At 37.4% G+C, this 19,069-nt stretch overlaps 1 protein-coding gene across 3 annotated transcripts in view; it reads left to right on the forward strand.

Annotated features, from left to right (window-relative positions):
- DCC (DCC netrin 1 receptor) overlaps positions 1-19,069 on the forward strand; it is a 985,342-nt gene that overhangs the window by 888,806 nt on the left and 77,467 nt on the right. For all 3 annotated transcript variants that reach the window (XM_010961349.3, XM_045521525.2, XM_074355181.1), the window contains exons 21-22: positions 557-589; positions 13,789-13,854. In XM_010961349.3, coding sequence (XP_010959651.2) covers positions 557-589; positions 13,789-13,854 — 99 coding nt within the window. The remainder of the gene's footprint in view (positions 1-556; positions 590-13,788; positions 13,855-19,069) is intronic.

Consider the following 19,069-nt stretch of genomic DNA (forward strand, 5'->3'; position numbering starts at 1 on the left):
TTTTTAAATTTTAAAAAGTCATTTTCAAGACCATTACTCATAATGCATCTAAAGTTGTGAACAATTCAAGACTTTTCTTCATAAATTCTAAAAATTTATCAAATCATTTAAACTTTATGGTATTATTTTATCCTATCCATGTGAAAATTGGTTAAGTTCTCTTGTTGAAAATTTTTTAAAAAATGAATACAAGAAGATTACTTCCTTAACTTATTTAAAATACATGGGTGATAATCTCTTGATAATCATATGCGTTTTTTTCTGTTAATTGTATTTTTAATTAAACTTGCATGATGATCATTCTGAGTTCAGGTTTAGAGGAATGTTATAATTAATATTTTTTAGAACATACTTATACAGCAAAAGCATGATTTTGAATTTTTTTATGACTAATTGAATGGAAATAATCACATTAACCTCATTCCTTATCAGTTTTATTTCACCAGGGCATTGGCCTTGATATGAGAACTCGCTAACCAAACTGTTGATTTGAAATGTCAGCTTTCTTGATAGGAACTGCCAAAATCTAATAATATTGTTTCTTTTTCCCCCACAGTGGAACACCCTGACAAAATGGCTAATGACCAAGGTATGATGCTTCCGTCTGTCATTTTTCCCTTGTTGAATCAGTCCTGTCTGTTAGAAATGTCAGGCATTATTTTCTATTCCTCTTTTTACCTGGGCCGTGTACCTGACGAAGCAGACACTGGCTCGATAATTAATCTTGTTAATGAAGTTCTGCTTGGCTGAGGCTGAGGCTCCGATAGGGAAGATGTAAATTTTCTTGAGAGGTAATTGTTTTGTCTCTATTCTGAAGGACCAATTAAAATGTCAAGCTTCTTTGTATGAAATAAATTTTTAGTCTCTGTCTGCACTTCTGAATAATTCACATTAAGTATAATTAAGCTCAGCATAATTTTCAAGCTGCTCTTGTTCCTTTTCATGAGCTATGGATTAAAGTTGTGTTGCTTGACAGAAAAAAAAAAACCCATAAATCATGTGTGCTTTTCATATACAATTCTTTTAATAAATAAAAACAAATTTAGGTCAACTCTTTGAGGGCATCACTATTATTCATTCTGAAGCCAGAAAGCTTTCCTTCCACGAGTCACATGCCAGTTTGACTTCTAGTATTTTGTCCTTCTTCCATTCATTTGCTGAAAGCTGATTTGTGTAGAGAAACAGGGATGGTTTTACACAAAGGAGGATGGAGATAAAGAAGAGTTATCCATCAACTCTCCGGTAGCTCTGAATTTATTACTATGAACTGTAGACGGACAAATTAGGATTCTGTTATTTTTACACTGAGGGTAATTAGTAGAATGCTAAAGGGGGAAAAGGAGAGTGTATGAGTTTTATTTTTTCAGGATATTGTGTCCTTTAAAGGAGGGAGAATTTGGAAATGCTCGTAACTGGTTATAGTCAGTGTTGTCAGTGTTGGTTCAGGGTGTACAGCTCATATAGTTTGTCTCCTGCTTTGGACATCGAGTGGCAACAGAACCTACTTACAGCACCAGGTCTCATAAGGAACCATGCTGTAGACTGGGGGAGAACATGCTTTCCAACAAAAATACTTTTTAACTGTTGACAGATATTAAGCATGTGGATGCTAAGTTTCATTAACAATAGAAGGTTGTCTACATGAGTAGTATTTAATTTAATGATCCCATGTTCAGGTTTATCTCTGGGTCCTTCTACCATCCCTCTGCTTAAGCGAACATGGCCAGGGCTCCACACAGGGATATTAGAAATGACACAATACACAGAAATGTCTACCCAGGGTCAACAGCTCTGTTAATCACCTAGCTTCTTCTGCTTGCTTCCACCTAAAATATTTTTATAAGATCAATATCTGCTAAATAGTAATGTTTGTAAAACTACTAATGATGTGTAATTGGCAGTTAGTATGTATTTACTTAGGTAAATTAAATATTAATGCTGGCCAAATCCAAGCTAGAATCATTAATTAGCAGAATTTATTATTTCGGTTATAAAATAATTAAAACAACTTCGCATGGCCTTCTTTAATTTAAATGAATTTGGGATTTCCACAGGCAGGTAACTCCTAATTTTTGAAATTATATTTAGAAAAAGTATATACGAGAGAGAGAGAAAACACAAACTTTTGTTTGAGTGAGCCAGATGAAATGCTACAGCCGTAGCCATGTGGGTGACAGCACGCCCAAGCGTCTGAGTTGGTGGACTTCCAGTTGTTTCTGGATTCCTTTGGGTTGCTTTTTGCTATTATTTTTTAAGTTAACTATTTTGCTTAATATTATTTCAAGCTACCAAGAAATGTATTTTGTAAATTGGTCCTCCTTTTATAAGAGAGAAAGAGTAAATTATTCCCTAGTCTCTCTGATCACGCACTGTCTATGGATTTCGCTCAGATTTTCAGTGAGATCTGATCAATTATTGGGAACAAAAGGAATTCCCAAGAATTATTGCCAGTGGCTGAGTCTGTTAACATATTGGGGCAATTGTTCCTTTTCTTCATCTGACATTACTTGGAAACATTCTGTCACATATTATGCTACTTGGTCCCTTATTCAATTGCAGCTGGTATGCAATTGGTCACGTTGATAGGTTCTAAATTTTACATTGAACTCAAATTATTTGTAAAATTGAGGAGTGACGACATATAATTTAGTGGTTATAAATGAGATCTTTAAATTCTTCAAAGAAAGCAGATGAAATTTGTTAGCCATCAGCAACTCTTCATAAACAAAATCAGTCACCTCTATAGATGACCAAGTGCATGACAAATAACCCAGTCTTAAGAGCCCTCTAATTGATGAAAATAACGGGAAAAAGCTATTCTGAACGTTCCCACTTTCAGCACATAGTAAATCAGTTGAATATGCATTATTGTCCTCACTGTTATACCAGTTCGCCCCCTTCCCACGGCGAAATGATCCCACTGTTACATTTATGACAAGCGGTGAATTTCTGCTGAGAGAAAATTCGCTCAGAGAGAAAATTTAACACCCCGGGTCAGAGTTAACCTTGCAAAGATGAGTCCTAAATAGAAAAGCAGGAGGTTGAGTTTGGCTTATATGAGAGAAAATGAGAAAAGTTTTGATTGTTTTTAAGAAGTATCTCTGTAGGCTCTTGTCACAATGACTTTTTCTTGGAATCAACTATCTGCCCTGAAGAACATAAATGTGAAAACAAAAAGTCAGTTGTATTTGAATCAGCTGTGATTTGGCAAAAATACATTTTCTCCTGAGTAATAGGAGTTCTGGTATGAAAATGATAGATCATTTACATAGAAGTCCTTTTCCCTTTTATGTAAGTGTGACTTGATTATATCCAGCACTTGTCCAGCCCTCTCATCTCAAACTGCTCTATAATTCCACTTTTTTAAGAGGCCCTTATCTCTTGTTTCACATTTTAATTACTTCTCTAGTATCTTCTAGGCACAGATGGCCAATATGTTTTAAAGTAATCATGAGATTTTAGAGATGAACCACAGACTTGACTATTTTGGAGGGTCAGGCAGGGTAGGGAAGTTGGATGGCCTATGTGAAGTGAGGGGGAAGGATCTAGAAGGTCCTCTGCTCTAGATTCTTTTCCTTTTTTATTTTCCATATTTTGGTAAAAGCCGAGTCCATTTGCCTATGTCTGTGTAGGCATGTTTAGTGGTAAAATTAACCCTTATGAACCTCTCACTACCGGTCACTGTTCTAAGAGTGTAGCATGTATCGACTCGTTTAACTCTCATGACACTACTGAGAGAGACCCCATTACTGTTTCCATTTCAGTGATGAAGATGCCAAAGCTCAGAGAGTTTGATTTGCCTGTAGACACACAGGTAGTAAGTAGATCTACAAGCCCACAATGCAAACCCAAACAAGTATCTTCCAAAACCCCTGCTTTTAACTATCAAGTGTGTTCATCACGACATGTTACATACGTACATGCACAACCACACACGCACACTTCTGACATATATCTATAAAGTTTCTGTATCGAAAGTTTGTGGAAAGATATTTTCCCAGTATCAGCCTTCCTTTCCTCAACTTTGAGTATTCTAAAGAACAAGGCAGAGGGCTCTCAGTCTGAGGTCGTCTTGTTAATGGGAAGTCACAGCCCTAAATATGTGATCCTGACGGTTCTTTATCTCAGGAAACAGAGGGTTGGTGCTAATTCGCTCTGTGTTGGTCAGCGTGGGCTGTTGATATAAAATACCAGACTAGATGGGGTGTATTAAACAACAGATTTATTTGCTCACAGTTCTGGAGGCTAGAAGTCTCCTGTCAGGGTCTGGCAAGGTTGGTTTCAAGGGAGAGCTCTCTCCCTGGCTTGCAGACAGCTTCCTTCTTGCTATGCAATCACTTGGTGGAGAGACAAAACTCGCTCAAGTCTCTTTTAAGGGCACTAATTATGTCAGACCAGGACCCTATCCATATGATCTCATTTTAACCTTAATTACTTCCACAAAGGCACACATCTCCAAATACATGGCTACTGTCTTATGAACTCAGCATATGAATTTGGGGGTGAGGGAGGACACAATTCAGTTCATAGTATCTACCTTAAAAAATTAATCTGTCTTTAACTCTTTTACTGGTTACAGGTTGTCAGATGAGGAAGCAGACCCCCAAAAGTGATAAAAATTTAGTGATGGGCAGAGTTGCAACTCAGACATGTTTCTCTTTGACTCCCAAAGTGTGTAGTCTCTCCTCTGTAGACTACTGCTCTATTTATGGGGAAAAAAAATTAACTTTTTGTTTTTCTACAATCAGCTCAAACCTTTTAAGCTTCTCACAGAAGCATTTGTAAAAGCCTCTGGTTTGAGGGTTGCAATGCAGGATAGCTGTAACTATAAAACATGACCAATTCTCAAAAGTAATTATTGGATGAAACTTTTAAAGTATTGTGTTGTTTTGCATCCTCATAGTCCATTTAACCCTGAAATGTTGTTCTGCACTTTGAGGTATAAAAACTGGTCATTCTTAACATGTGTGTTGTCATGCCTGCCCAGTGAGGCCACAGAGTAGGTGCTGGGGCCATGACACAGTACCTTATGGAGGGTAGGAATCTTCATGGAATGATCTGTATGATTGCTGTGATGAATCATGAAGAAAATGCCTGCTTCAAGCACTGTCCAGTATCTTTAATTCTCCATGGCCTGCAGAGGGGTGATCTAACACAGGAGGCCTAGAAAAGAGGCATAAATTTAGCGACCAGCTTGTAGATCCCAGATGAAGGCAGCTCTCCCACTGTGGAGAGAGAATTACTCTCCTCTGAATCACATAATGGTCAGTAATGCTCCGGCTTTCTCATCAGCATCTCTCAGTGTGGGCTAGAGGAGCAACCGAATGGGATCAGATGCCCCAAATTCCAGCACAGAGCTGTCATTGTGAGTCCCTGCATGGTTTTGCGGCTCTGAACTCCTCTCAGCATCCTCACGTGTAAAATGATGACTTTAGCCAAGATTATGTTTGATTTCTTTCCAGGTTTAAGATGATCAAATTTTAGGGTTGGTATTAGAATAAAAAACCCAGGCACGGCATCTTCGCACAGTGTAACACATCACATTTTTGCACTCCGACTGTGCATCCATCACTCTGTGTGCTGTGCATGTTCCATCCTATTTACTTCTCACAACATCCTTACAGATGCAGGGAATAGAATGCCAAGAGGTTAGATCTTGCCCAAATGCTCACAGTATGTATGTGATTAGGCTGAGGTATATACGCAGGCTAACTAACTTGAGAATGTCTGCTCATGACCAGAGTATAATTTCTGAAAATGCAGTAAGTTAATTGGCTCCTGCTTTGTTATCAAGACAGTGAAACCTGCAGGTCCTCACCATAAATTGACCCCGTTTAAAGGCCTTTGTCTTTCCTCAATAGGGTATTCAGGCAAAGTACTTAACACTACACCTGCCATTTTTATACCTCAGCAGGTTTAATCTCATGAATAAACAGAATGTTAATTATTTCCTGTGTCAGAGAAATAAGGTTATCAATGCGGTCTAGTCAAGCCTGGAATTTAGTTAATGTAATCCAGATTTTGCAGGGTTTGGATTACAGCAACCAGGCTGCTGTTTGGGAAATTGAAACCTTTAGCACCTTTTGATGGAAGCTGTTTAATTGAAAATGAAAACCACTTTGTACCCTATTACTGTATGTAGTTTCAACTCACTTCATTATTCAACTGTTTGCTAGGCCTCCTTGAAAAAGCTGTTCTCACATGTTTTTTTCAGTTCCAAAATTTTGCAATTCTGGAAATTATGACTATGGTGAAAAAAGGAGAGGCAACATAACGAGTAATGTGCTTTTGATAAAATTTTGAGAAGCTGTCCTGTCCCCAGTAAGCAGTCGAGAAGCTGCTAAATCAACCTCTCAGGCGTTTTTGTGTTTTATTGGTAACTTTGAAAGGAAAAAATCATACTCTGTACTCACAAAAGCTGACCCGATTCAGGGTATCATTTTAATCTTCTCAAAACCTGAAAGATAGACATTTTCATTCATAAGCCCTGAAAAAAATCTTAAACTAGTTCTTACTGTCAGGCCCACCGCGTTGCTGAATGGCCTTCTTTGCTGTGGACGTTAGCCAAGTACCAGGTGCCTAGCTTTATGTTCTGCCCACTTCTATCAGTCCTGGATTCCACCTCCTCAGTTTTCTTTCTGAAACGCAGGTGGTTCACCGTAGCTTACAGATGAAGTCAGTTCTGGCTGCCTGACCCCAAATGCCCTCTCCTAACCTCACAACCAGTGTGTCCCTCCACAGATGTCCCAGTGTGTTGGCAAAGAGCCACAAATCAGTCTTGAAAAAATGTATTTTTAGAACTCTGTGCTCTAACTGGCACTGTTCTCTTAGCCTTAACAGCACTTAATCCCTTTCTCTGCTGAGACGAGTCCTCATCTTTTAAGGCCCCTTCACAATCCTGTTTTTTTTCCTAAGAAGCCTTTCTTACCTTCTAGTCTCTTATTCTTCTGTGTGTCTGTAACATCCAGTGTAGTCCTTGCTATGTTGTCTGTTTCTTGTAGTTCACTATTTATCTCCCCATCCTCTTGGCCAGGTTGTAAATTCCTTGGGTCTAATTCACATTGTCATCCCTGCCTTCCTGTACCCCCATCAGTAATTATGAACATATCATGTTATAGTTGCCTGATAAGTATTTGTTGAGTTGAATTATGACACAGATCTTTGAGAAACAGAGTAATCTGGGAAGACAGACTTTACCATCTAATCCAGAGTGTAGTTTGGAGAACCCAAGTGTGGCAGTGCTCATGGCTGCAGAGACTGCGCTCAGCCCTCCACATCTGCCTGCAGATTCAGCCAGTGTCGGGTCGCATACTATGTTTATGATCTATGGGATTTGAGCATCCACGGATGTATCTGAGGCACGTCCTAGAACCAATCCCTGTGGATACTGAGGAATGACCATATATGTGATTGATCTTGAGGGAGATGAAGATGTGAAAATATTTTTCCAATGGAGAAAATATATCTTCAATATTCACCTACTAAATTAAAGCTAAGCACAAAGACAAAAGTTCTCTGTGATTCAGGAAATGGTGGTCACATTTGGAGATGATTCTGACCTGCTGGGCCTTTTTCTTGACCTCCACCCTTCCTGTCATTTCTTGTTAACAGAAAATGTGTACACTTGCATTTCACCAGCTGCTTGTAAGTCTGAGTACATAAGGGAGGAAATCCAAACTAATGGGTGCTGATGAGTTTTTGAAATTCCAAATGTGCAGTATGAAAAGAATTGGACTCACTTTTTATTTATTTATTTATTTATTTATTTATTTATTTATTTAGGCGTGGGGAGGGAGGTAATTAGGTTTATTTATTTATTTATTTTAGAAGAGGTACTGGGGATTGAACCCAGGACCTCATGCATGCTAAGCACACTCTTCCACTTGAGCTCTACCCTCCCCCACAGAATTGGACTTACTTTTGACAACTTGTTTGTCACTATTTACCTAGTGCTGTGCTGGGTGTGATGAAACTTAAGAAAGAAGCCCAGTTCTGTGGGTTCATTTTCAAGAAGCGTGTAGTAGAGTTAGGGAGGATGTAAAGAGTCCCAGCCCAATATGAGAAGTCTGAAATGCTAAAGCAGGGGGTACCATCTGCACATGTGTATTATAAGGTTTCAGATGGGAGTCGCTGAGCAGTAGTATAAAGGACTTCTTAGAACCCAAGACTGGACTTTAAACATATGCATAGAACTGAGTCAACACAAATGACTACAGAGGGAAAGATAACTTGAACTTTTATTTAGAAAAAATCCTAAAATGGGCAAATCAAGAAGGCAAGATGCTACTCGCATAGTGACGATTGCAGGATGTGTTCACGGCATGGTTAGGGCAGAGAGTAGTGCACTGTGGTTGAGAGATAAATTGGTAACGGGGCCTTTGCTGTTTCCCTCCACCCTAACACCCCAGTTGTCAGGCCTTTTTTTTTTTTTTAAGTTTCAGTTTATCAAGTACCTACTCTGTACGCTGACTACTGAAGACAGCAGTGCTCCCCTGGATCCAGAGCCCTGCAAACCCCAGTCACTCTGGGTGCTGATGTTGATCATGTCTTGCTTGCGGGGGAGGAGTGGTGACAGTGTGGGTCGAGGGAGGAAAGGAAAATCTGGAATAGGACTTCCACATGGGCATCAGTATCCATCATCTTCAAATTGTTTTTCTAGCTTTATTTGTTCACTTCCGTTAGGCCTTTTCTGAAGTATCACCTTCACTTGTCCCAGTGCTCTCCATGGTTACAAACAGAACTATTTTGTTTCTTTTACAAAGTCTGTTTTGTTCTATGTGCCCTACTGAGAAGGGAGCTACCACCTCAAGTCACACTTGCACACCTAAACGCTCACTCACACTGTGATCAATCTAATTTGATCAATCCAATCTAAGTGCTCTCATTTCTGTCCAGCTCACTCCCCACTCCTCTTTCTTTTATCAGTTTGCCCACTGATGGTAAAATCATCATCATCCTAATTAGACAGATTCAGCCACTTAAAATAAGTGTATTAGTTAGTCTTTCTGAGCCACGGTTTCCTCATCTATAAAATGGAGCTAATGATAACTATATCATGGATTCATAATTAGTATTATTCTCACCCTATTTGTTACAACAGCCCTAATTTGTTCTTCACACTCAGCTAGAGTAGTCTCTCTAAAATGCATATCTAATTGAGTTACTTTTCTGCTTAAAATACCTTCAGTGGACCTCTGCCCTCTATAAGATAAATTCCAGACTCTTTGGTAGAGCACATAATGAGTTTTATTATTTCCCCTATTTTTCTAAGTTTATCCACCTCATTCTTCTCTACCTGATACATTTCCATTTATCCTTTAATTCTCAACTCAGATATCAGCCCTGAAACCCCTTCCATCATTCTTCTAGGTAGAAATAGTCAGTCATCTTGTTTTTCCATTTTGCCTCCTACTTACAATTTTTTAACCTTTGAATATTAGAATGTAGTTATTATTATTTACTGAACATTTTTCCCCTCACTAAATTATGAGTCTCTGCAGTAGTCATTTTATATCCCTAATGCTCAGAACAGTGGGTGGTCCACTCGACACATTTGTTGACCTCGGTGGGTGGAGCATGGACAGATACATGGATGACAAAGTTTTGTGCTCCAACAGAAATAGATAAGAATAAGAACACAGAAACTAATATGTATAATAGTAATAACTTAAGATTTGTTCACATCATTAGCACAGTGCAAAGCATTCTAACTCACTTTAGTCACTTACCAAGTATTAAGAACACAATATGAGAGTCACTTTGGTAAGTGCCAAGAAACAATAATGAGCACATTTCCTAAAGGAATTCATGTTACCTCTGCCCGTTTTCCCCTCAATCCTGAAAGTAACTGGCAGGGAAATCATGGAGACTGTAACTTTTGCCTAAAGGAATACATGTCATATTTGCCAAAACAGGAGGCAGAGAAGGCTCCTTGTCAGATCTAGTCTTTATATAAAATGTAAAAGGTAACTCTTTGAATGACTTTATCACTTATAATATTTTACAAATGCAAATCAAGGGGAGGAGCCTGAAATTTCTGATTTGGACCTTCCTAAGAAATATCTAAATAAACTAAACTTTAAACTATATAGCTATTTGCAATAATTCTAAAAAGCCACACTATTCCTCTTTTTAAAGTCAAACGTGGGATCATTTGTTTTATTTTTCTTCCTGAAACCTCCATATCTTGGTTTCAAAACATTTTAAAAAGTAGAAAACATTTGCTTCAATTATCAAAACTTTGTGGGAGAAGTGATTTTTCATAAAATTATCTGGATGAAATCCATGGTTGGTTAAGTGATCCATAAATTCATTACTCTTTATCATCTTAATTCTTTTCCTCATCTTCATTCTGTTATTAAGGAAATATAAGTACACAGTAACACAATAATTATGCGTTATATCCTGTAGAATATAATACTATATCCATTTAGTGCATTTTGATTACCATGCTCATGTAAAATAGGATGACTAAGTCCATAATATAAGAAAAAAGAAACTACCCATGGCCAGTTTTTTGAACCATGTTGAGCTTTATTTGAATAATTTTGAAACATGGATATGAAATGTATTATTTTCATAAATGCCATATTAAATTTCCATGCATTCATTTACTTATTTGGAATTTTTTATTTTGAAAAATGTTAGAGCTTTAGTGCAATAAGCAAAAAAAAAAAAAAAAAGAAAGAAATTCAGGGGTTTTAAGGTAAATTTAATTGTGAAACAGAGATGAAAAATAATACACTATCTTTTATTTGCATATGTTTCTTTTAGTAATACTAGATAAATGGAAAACATTTCCAATTAAACCTAATAGTGACTTTATAGTAATAGTAAATCAAGACAGTAATCATGATTTTATAGTAAGGACTAACTTATTCATAAATCTTTACAGTCAGGATAAATTTAAGACCATCTGCAGTTAGCTAACATTAACCATGGAGAGGACTGCATAGGATCTGGATACAGTGAAGCAACTCTGTCATGGGAGGGTGCATGTCTGATACATGTTTATACACTACCCTTTCCCTGAGGATCCAGGACCGTGCCTTGCACTTAGTACATTTGGAATGAATTACTATCAGTTTTATGCTTCATTAAAAAAAAAAATTAAGACCTCTGGGAGTGGATAGTAGTTTACATGTTTGCATTAACTGGCTTCTCATCTTCCAGAGTCTAATTAGTCCTCTATTTCCCTTAATCAGTGTTTATGAAATTAACCAAGTTAACTAAACACATCTAATATTTGAGCCACAGCGAAAAGCCCTTAAAAATGCTTTGACATGTGAAACAGTAACACTCACTGTCATCTTTAGTCTGCAGTGTCTCCTCATCTGACAATTTTGTGGTTCTTGCCCTAAGGCAATAGGAGAGCCCTCTGTTTATAGCTTATTATTTACCCATAAAGGAAGACTTCCTGGAATTTAAAAGATGTATTTTGGAGAAAAGAGCTATAGCAGCATACAAAATTGATGTCTGATTCCCCCGTCTTTAGATGAAGAGATCCCAGATTCATCAGAATCCCAGAAATGAGTTTTGCGTTTCCTTACTGAAGTGATGTGGGCGTTCTAAATTACCATAAATCCAATCTTGCTGGGTGATGATATCAGGTTTCTTTAAAGTACTTTCTCCTTATTTGTTAAGAGATACTTAATTTTCTTTGGTGGGACCAGTTGAATTATAGCCAACAAAAAGGTAACCAGTGCCAGTACACTAGATCACACAGGTAGAATGCTCAAGTCATAAGCTGCCCTCTGTTATTTAGAAAGCATTTCCAGAGTTCCTTTATCTTACCCAGAGCTCTAACCATATGATACCTGATGTTCTTCTGCATATTGAAATCCACTGTGTGATCAGTAGCCTCTCTAAATCCAAAGGGTGCTGTCCTCATAGAGACATATGTTTAAGTCAGTAGGGATGTGCTTGTGGGCTTCTTTCTGCGTCTTCCCACAAACTAGCAGGGAGAGTGAGAAACTTCATTAAAAAGGTGTTTGTCAGGATGCTAGCAGGATTGGAAAATCTTCCACAGGCTATGTACCTAATTTCCAGCCAGTACAGAATTACTCCCAACAGAAATCATTTACTGCTTTAGTGGCGTAAGTGATGGGGCAGTTAGCTTCTCTTTTGGCTGACTGCTCTGCAATCTAGTTGCTTTCAGATGTGAGGAAAGTCCTCTTAATATTCAAACAGAACTTCTGTCTCACCTCATTTCTTCCAACATTGATTTGACAATGTCCGGTGGGCAAAGCTTGTCCTCTGCTTGTTGAAACCCCAAACGTGTCAGAGTCACACAAGCAAGGTATTTGGGAAAAGGGTTATGCTTATCTACATCTTAATCAGCCCACTAAAATTTTCACAATTGCTGCTTATTTCAGTTGCTTCTCCCATCCCCCCTAAGTGCCCCCCCAAACAGGATCCTCCATGTTAGTCCCCACTTATTTATGTTCCACAGTCATAGGCCAGCAGATTTTAAATGTACCATATTACGCTGAAAACAGAATATGATGTGGTTGGATTGATTTAGCACTGCTTGTTGGACGCTTCACATCCGAAGTTCAATTCTGGCTTCATATCGAGAGAATTTTTAAAAATTGTGAATGTGTAGTCTGGTAACAAAATTTAAGTTGTTTCTTCAAAACTATTTTGCAAATAAAATGATGAGATGTTGGAAAAGCTTTAGGAAGAAGAGCGTTTGGTATGCAAAGGAATGTCGTAAGAGCAGAACTTGGAAGTCTTAAAAAAGAAAAATAAAATCCATACACGTGAGAAAAACCACCCCACTTCCCCAGTAGGCTTCCTCTACATCATCCACTGATTACAGCTGCTTTCAGAAATAATGCTCCAAAGTAAAGAAAGAATTAGCTGTACTCTTGTACATGTTTGCATAGAGATTCAGCTACCAAATGTTTTCCTGTAAATGATCTACCCAAAAGATATTCTAGAACTCAAAATCTAATCAAGTAATTACAGTTCTACAGATGTACCAATAGAAAAGGGAATTACTTGTGGTGAAACACCATTAATTAAATGTGCCTGATAGTATAATTAATTCTGGTTAATTTCTGGCTCAGTTCTCTTAAATAATACTTCTACAATTGTTGAGCACCTGATAGGCAACAGTGTTTCCAATAATGTGATAGGAAAGAAGCCACCTTCCTTTCTTGGTGTGTTTGTAAGAAATACTCCAACCATGTGGGTTGTGACATGTCCCCTACCCTTTTCTCCATACATAATAGCTCATTCCGAGGCCCCTATAATGGCATGTAACACAAAGATTACCCAAATCCCTGTTGTAAGACAAAAAGCACTGTAATAATGATAATTTGTCGCAAAGTCATGGCCAACAGGCAACAATGTAAACAGGACCTCTTGCGGCATAAAGGAGGTGGGTTGTGCCCGTCCAGGAGCCAGGGACCCGCGCTCTTTCTGTTCTGCGATGTTCCGGGCAGCAGCACTTAGCCCAGCACTGCCACTGTACCTTTTGGTGACACATTAACAAGGATACTGGAAGAAAAGAGGAAAAGCAACGACTTTTCAGAGAGGAATTGAATTTAGCTTGTTTAAAAGAGTTGATTTTCATGACAGATTTTTCTCACCCTTAGAAAATAACATTTCCTCACAAGGTATAATGGTATTAATTATTCCCAGGTTTTCTTTCAGGTGGCCAAAATAATCTTGTTCAACTGTTTGTGTATTTTCAAATATGTGTTATTTTTATCAGTTTTGTTTCATTTGTGCTGTCGTGTTGTGGATCCACTAACATTTCTGATATGCTTTCTCTATAAACAGGTCGCCATGGAGATGGAGGTTATTGGCCAGTTGACACTAATTTGATTGATAGAAGCACTCTTAATGGTAAGTAAGTGCTGTTGGATTTGTTATATTAATTTAAATGGTTAATGCTAGAGTGGCTGAGGCAGCTTTTCTATGGACAGTGAACACCAAGAACCCCGGACTTAGGGTTTTAGTGGGGATGATAGAAACATGAAGTTTTGAACAAACCTGTAGCAATATTTCACCAGGAGACAGTGCCGATGAGAGTTACAAGTGCACAAAACAGAATCAGAAAAGCCCACACATAGAGAATTTAATAAGTGAATTTAATAAATATCTGCATTTTAAAATACTACATTTTTTTAAATGTTTCTAAAAATTTAATTTTATCAGACAGAGGTGACATCTAAGGTTGATCAAACTGAAACCCACTCAGCTTCAAAAATAGAAGTTACTGGGACTTTTCACCTGGAAAGTACGTTTACTCTTCAAAATCCTCTAGTGCCTAATTGCTAATTTTCCTTAGTATTGTCAAGATTAAATATTTATTTCTGCTCATCCCATTGGAGCATTCGCATCTGTCTGTTGGCTTTGGGGATGACCAGATGGAGATAGTATCTAGAACTGCATGGAAGAAGCAGGTTGCAGTTGAAATTTTCTTCTAGGATCTTGTTCTCAGTTTGGCTGAAACAGAAACTTTGGGAGGATGGATTAATACTAGCCAAACTCTCAAAGAAAAATATATATTTACTCCTTATTATAAGTTTTTAAAAAAAATGGTTATGGTTACTGTTCTTTGGATTGGTTTGCTAAAAACGTATTTAATATATTCAAAATACAAATAGGAACACTCGTGTATCCATCGCAAAGGTTAAGGTATAAAATATTCCACATACAATTAAAATCTCTTGTACATCTTTGCCTTGTCACATGCTTCTCCACAGGTCCCTCCATCCCTCACTTACGAAACCACTGTCCTAAATATGGTGTTTACCATATATGTCAGTGTATCCGTGAACATTATAATATTATTATGCATGTTTATAGCTTTATACAAATGGCATCACACTACATGTATGCAGCAGCTTGTGTTTATCTTTAACTTTATTTTTAAGATTTATTCACGAGTTTACAAATAGCTCTTTTTCATTTCTCGTTGCTGCTGTCTCATATTCTGTTTTATGAAAAGAACACAATGTATTTATTTAACAATTTTAGCAGCTTTTCATGAGAAATTTGATTACGGAGTAGATAAATATACCCTTGAGTGGTTTTCTGTTAAAAATTTTTTTCATATGGGAAGCCAGAATTGTAATCTAAAATTTGCTTACTGAGAGTGAAATTAGAATGAGTGGGTGAGGTAAGTGATTATTTCCTGTCATAGGCTATGAAAATCTAATGCATCCATTTCCTTAAAGGGGATATGTGTATCTGAGGAGTAGACCAGATGTTCCAGTTAAAGACTCAGCGTCCCCTCTCCTCTGGCCCATGGTGGACTCAGGAACGTATTTTTATCTGTAGGCTCTTCCTGTTTGCAATTAGATCCTTCTCTGCTATTAATGCATTTTACTTAATCAGATAAGTACGGTTTCTTACATTTAAGCTTTCTAAATGCAAGTCTGTCAGTACTCTTTGAGGTTATATCCAGAATGCTTTCTCCAGATTGCTACAACCCTCATCACTTTCTGTTGCCTTATACACAGATCCTCTCCCCTCCTTAAGTAACGTTATTGTCTCTTATAGGTATTCGTGTTTTAGATACTTGTTATAGCCAGTGCCTGGCTCTGATAGTTTCTGGGTTCCAACATATGTGAGACACTTTGGGGAGCTCACAGCAGGAAGATGAGAGGAGGGATGTGTTGGGACTGAAAACAGACCAAGGGTGTGCTCCTTAAAATGAGTTTAGATCATGATAGTTTCCGCCTCGGAACTTTGCAGATTTAATTAGCTCATTCTCTTGCTTCAGATTTTATCTTAAGTTTCAACAATATGCCAAATACACTTCACGCATCAAGCAGTCAAGAGACACTACTAAGCCCTCACTGTGTGCAGGGCACTTGCTGTTGGCTTTGAGTACAGAATGAAAAGCAGTCCACCGATGGAGCAGTAAACGAAGAGGGAGGATTACCCAAGCGGACCAGGCAGAGAAATATGCTCCTGGGAGATGAAAGAGAGTGAGACAGACCCCAGGGATGTGAGGGAGGGTGAAGAAGGTTATTGCTGAAATTCTGTGGAGAGACATAATTGTAGTATTGTTTACCCTGAGAGGTTCTAGTTGTTTTTTTTTTTATTATTGAAGTATAGTCAGTTTACAATGTTGTGTCAGTTTCTGGTGTACAGCATAATGTTCCAGTCATACATACACATAATACATATATTCCTTTTCATATTATTAATCACTATAGGTTACTACAAGATGTTGAATGTAGTTCCCTGTGCCATACAAAAGAAATGTGTTGTTTATCTATTTTATACATAGTAGTTAGTATATGCAAATATCAAACTCCTAATTTATCCTTTCCCACCTCCACCAGTCCTGCCCCCTCCGGTAACCATAAATTTGTTTTCTATGTCTGTTAGTCTGTTTCTGTTTTGTAAATAAGTTCATTTGTCTTTTGTTTTAGATTCCACATGTAAGTGGTATCATACAGTATTTTTCTTTCTCTTTCTGGCTTATTTCACTTATAATGACAATCTCCAGGTCCATCTATGTTGCCTGCAAATAGCATTATTTTATTCTTTTTTACAACTGAATAGTATTCCATTGTATAAATAGACCACAACTTCTTTATCCAGTCATCTGATGATGGGTATTTAGGTTGATTTGAGATGGAGAGGTTCTAGGTTTGGAGTTCATGCCAGAAATTAACATTGTTCCCTTTAAAATCATCCCACAGGGCTGATTTTGAGATGCTGATTTCACAAAGTTTCAAATTGGAATTCATCCCCAGCTAAGGGCATGACTGTCTATACTGGCACAGGATAGTGCTTTTTGAAGAGACAGAGTGCCAGGAAATGAAGTGGGAATCAGTATGGGTAACTGAGAAAGAACAATTACTCCCTCACAGTTCCATCCACTACTGAGCTGCAGTTATGTGTGTGTGAGGTGGAGCAAATGTAAGGCACTGAAAAGAATTATATACTCTCTTAAATTGTGTGTCCTAAAGAACGCTAATCTTGGATAGACTTGCCAAATTTAACAGCCAAAAATACAGGAGGCCCAGTAAGATTTGAATCATTTCTAACTGCCTATGAATATGAGATAAAGAAAAATCTTGCAAGCGGTTACCATCTCAAGGTCCATATGCATCTCAATGTACATATTCTTAGGCAACTAGCAATAATTCAAATTTAACTGAGCCTCCGGTGTTTTTCATCACTAAATCTGACATACCTAATTTTGGATCAAGTTTAAAAGTTTGATATTGATATTTGAACTTGCCCTTCAAAATAAAATGAATCCTCTGATTGAAAAGAAGCCCCAGCCCAAATTTGACATTAGCAGAAAAAGCAACAGATAAGAACTTGTCTTTTCACAGCAGTCAGACCTCAGATGAAGAGAATGACAGTGAGAGAAATGCACGTTGTCATATTTTTTTAGCATTTAATTTAAGATTCCTAGTGAGAAAAATAGCTGTAATTAAATTTAATCTGATATACATTATCTCACCGGAGAAAGTCATGAAGATAAAATAGATGAATGGTATCCAACGACTTTGAACCAGTTTAGATAGATTATTGACATTACTCCTCAGTTTTCTGCATCACTTAATGATGTTTTAGGTATTTCATGTTAAATGATTGGGATGAACAGAGCACCTGAAACATTTCTAGAATCCCTGCTGGCCTAACAGATTATTGCAGGCTGCTTGATTAATTAAGGTGAACTGATAACCTCAGGGAGACATGGATGGTGGAGGGCAAACATAATCTGTTTCCTCTTCTGTTTTGCTATCCAACAAATGGTGGTAAATACATAATTTGCCTTTAGCTTGGGCTCTTACAAGCAAATCAGCAAAGGCATCTGGAAACTATCATCCTAATCAAAATTCTTCTGACACCTTGTGCCTTAAGAAGGGGGTATAGTTTCAAATTAGATGTACAAATGAAACCTTGAATGATAAAACTCTACCCCCACCGCACCTTTGCAAATTAGGCTGCATCACAAAAGCATTTTAAAATCTTGAGTTTTTGAACCTCATATACAGTGAAAATTTCATGCGTCTCCTCATAGAGTGACAGAATTGTAGAGGTTTCCTGTCTCTCCTTATACTTGCCAGATTCATCCTTCAAAGAATTGTAATAGAATAATGGTTTATTGTCAGGCTACTCAAGCCAGTTGCAAATAAATTCAGACCTGGCTAATCATTTACTTTCTCTTATAGCATGTCACTCTATTGAAAAAGCACTCTTGAAATTCAAATAAAGAAAAACAAAGCTATAGTTCATGTTTACTCTTGTAGTTGGAAGCCCTTAATTAAATTGAGGAAACTGAAGAAGCTTCCTAAATTATTTTCTGGTGGCATGTAAAATCAAAGCTAAACCGGGGTGACATGGAACTATTTCACTCTCACCATGCATTCAGTTTTATGGTCCACATTCTTAAAACTGGAAAATCTTCAAGTTCTGAAAATGTGATTTTGTAGTTTATATTTGTATGAAAGATCACAACAGTGAAAATTACTTCAGTTCAGTCCTGCTTTTCTCTTTGGGGAGATAAATCATCAATTTGTTTTTATTGGTAGCTTTTGCCTATAATTAGCAAAATTAGTAATTTTGGTTAAGAAATCTACAAACCCTACAAAAGCATTGTTGTACAGACTTCAACTACTGAAAACTTAATTAAGTGTGACAGGTATTGATACTTTAACAAAACATTATTTAAAAATTACTATTATTAATACTTATATTTAGCATCATATCAGGTGTTCTATAAAACATGACTTGTACTCTGAGTTCAGGAGACAAGGCCATGATTTGCCCTCTAGTTTTGAAAAACTTTGTTTTATTGTTTTCCTAACCCAATAGTAACATTTTAACTGAGCTAAATAAAGTGTACATAAAAGCTTTTTGCATATTCGCATGAGATAATCATTCTGAGGTTGGTAAGATATTATAGGACACTCAGTAGACACCTTAATGCCAAAGGAAAGGTCCAGAAATAGAATTTTACAGTCGTTTCCCTGATATAAAGATAATCGGACACAAGGGTCTCAAGTTCTAGTCTACCAGGGGCTCTGCCGACCTACCATCTAAATGTTCCCTCTCTGAAATGATTTCCAAGACCTCGACTAAC

This window comes from Camelus bactrianus, chromosome 30 (assembly GCF_048773025.1).
Source record: "Camelus bactrianus isolate YW-2024 breed Bactrian camel chromosome 30, ASM4877302v1, whole genome shotgun sequence".
NCBI lineage: Eukaryota > Metazoa > Chordata > Mammalia > Artiodactyla > Camelidae > Camelus > Camelus bactrianus.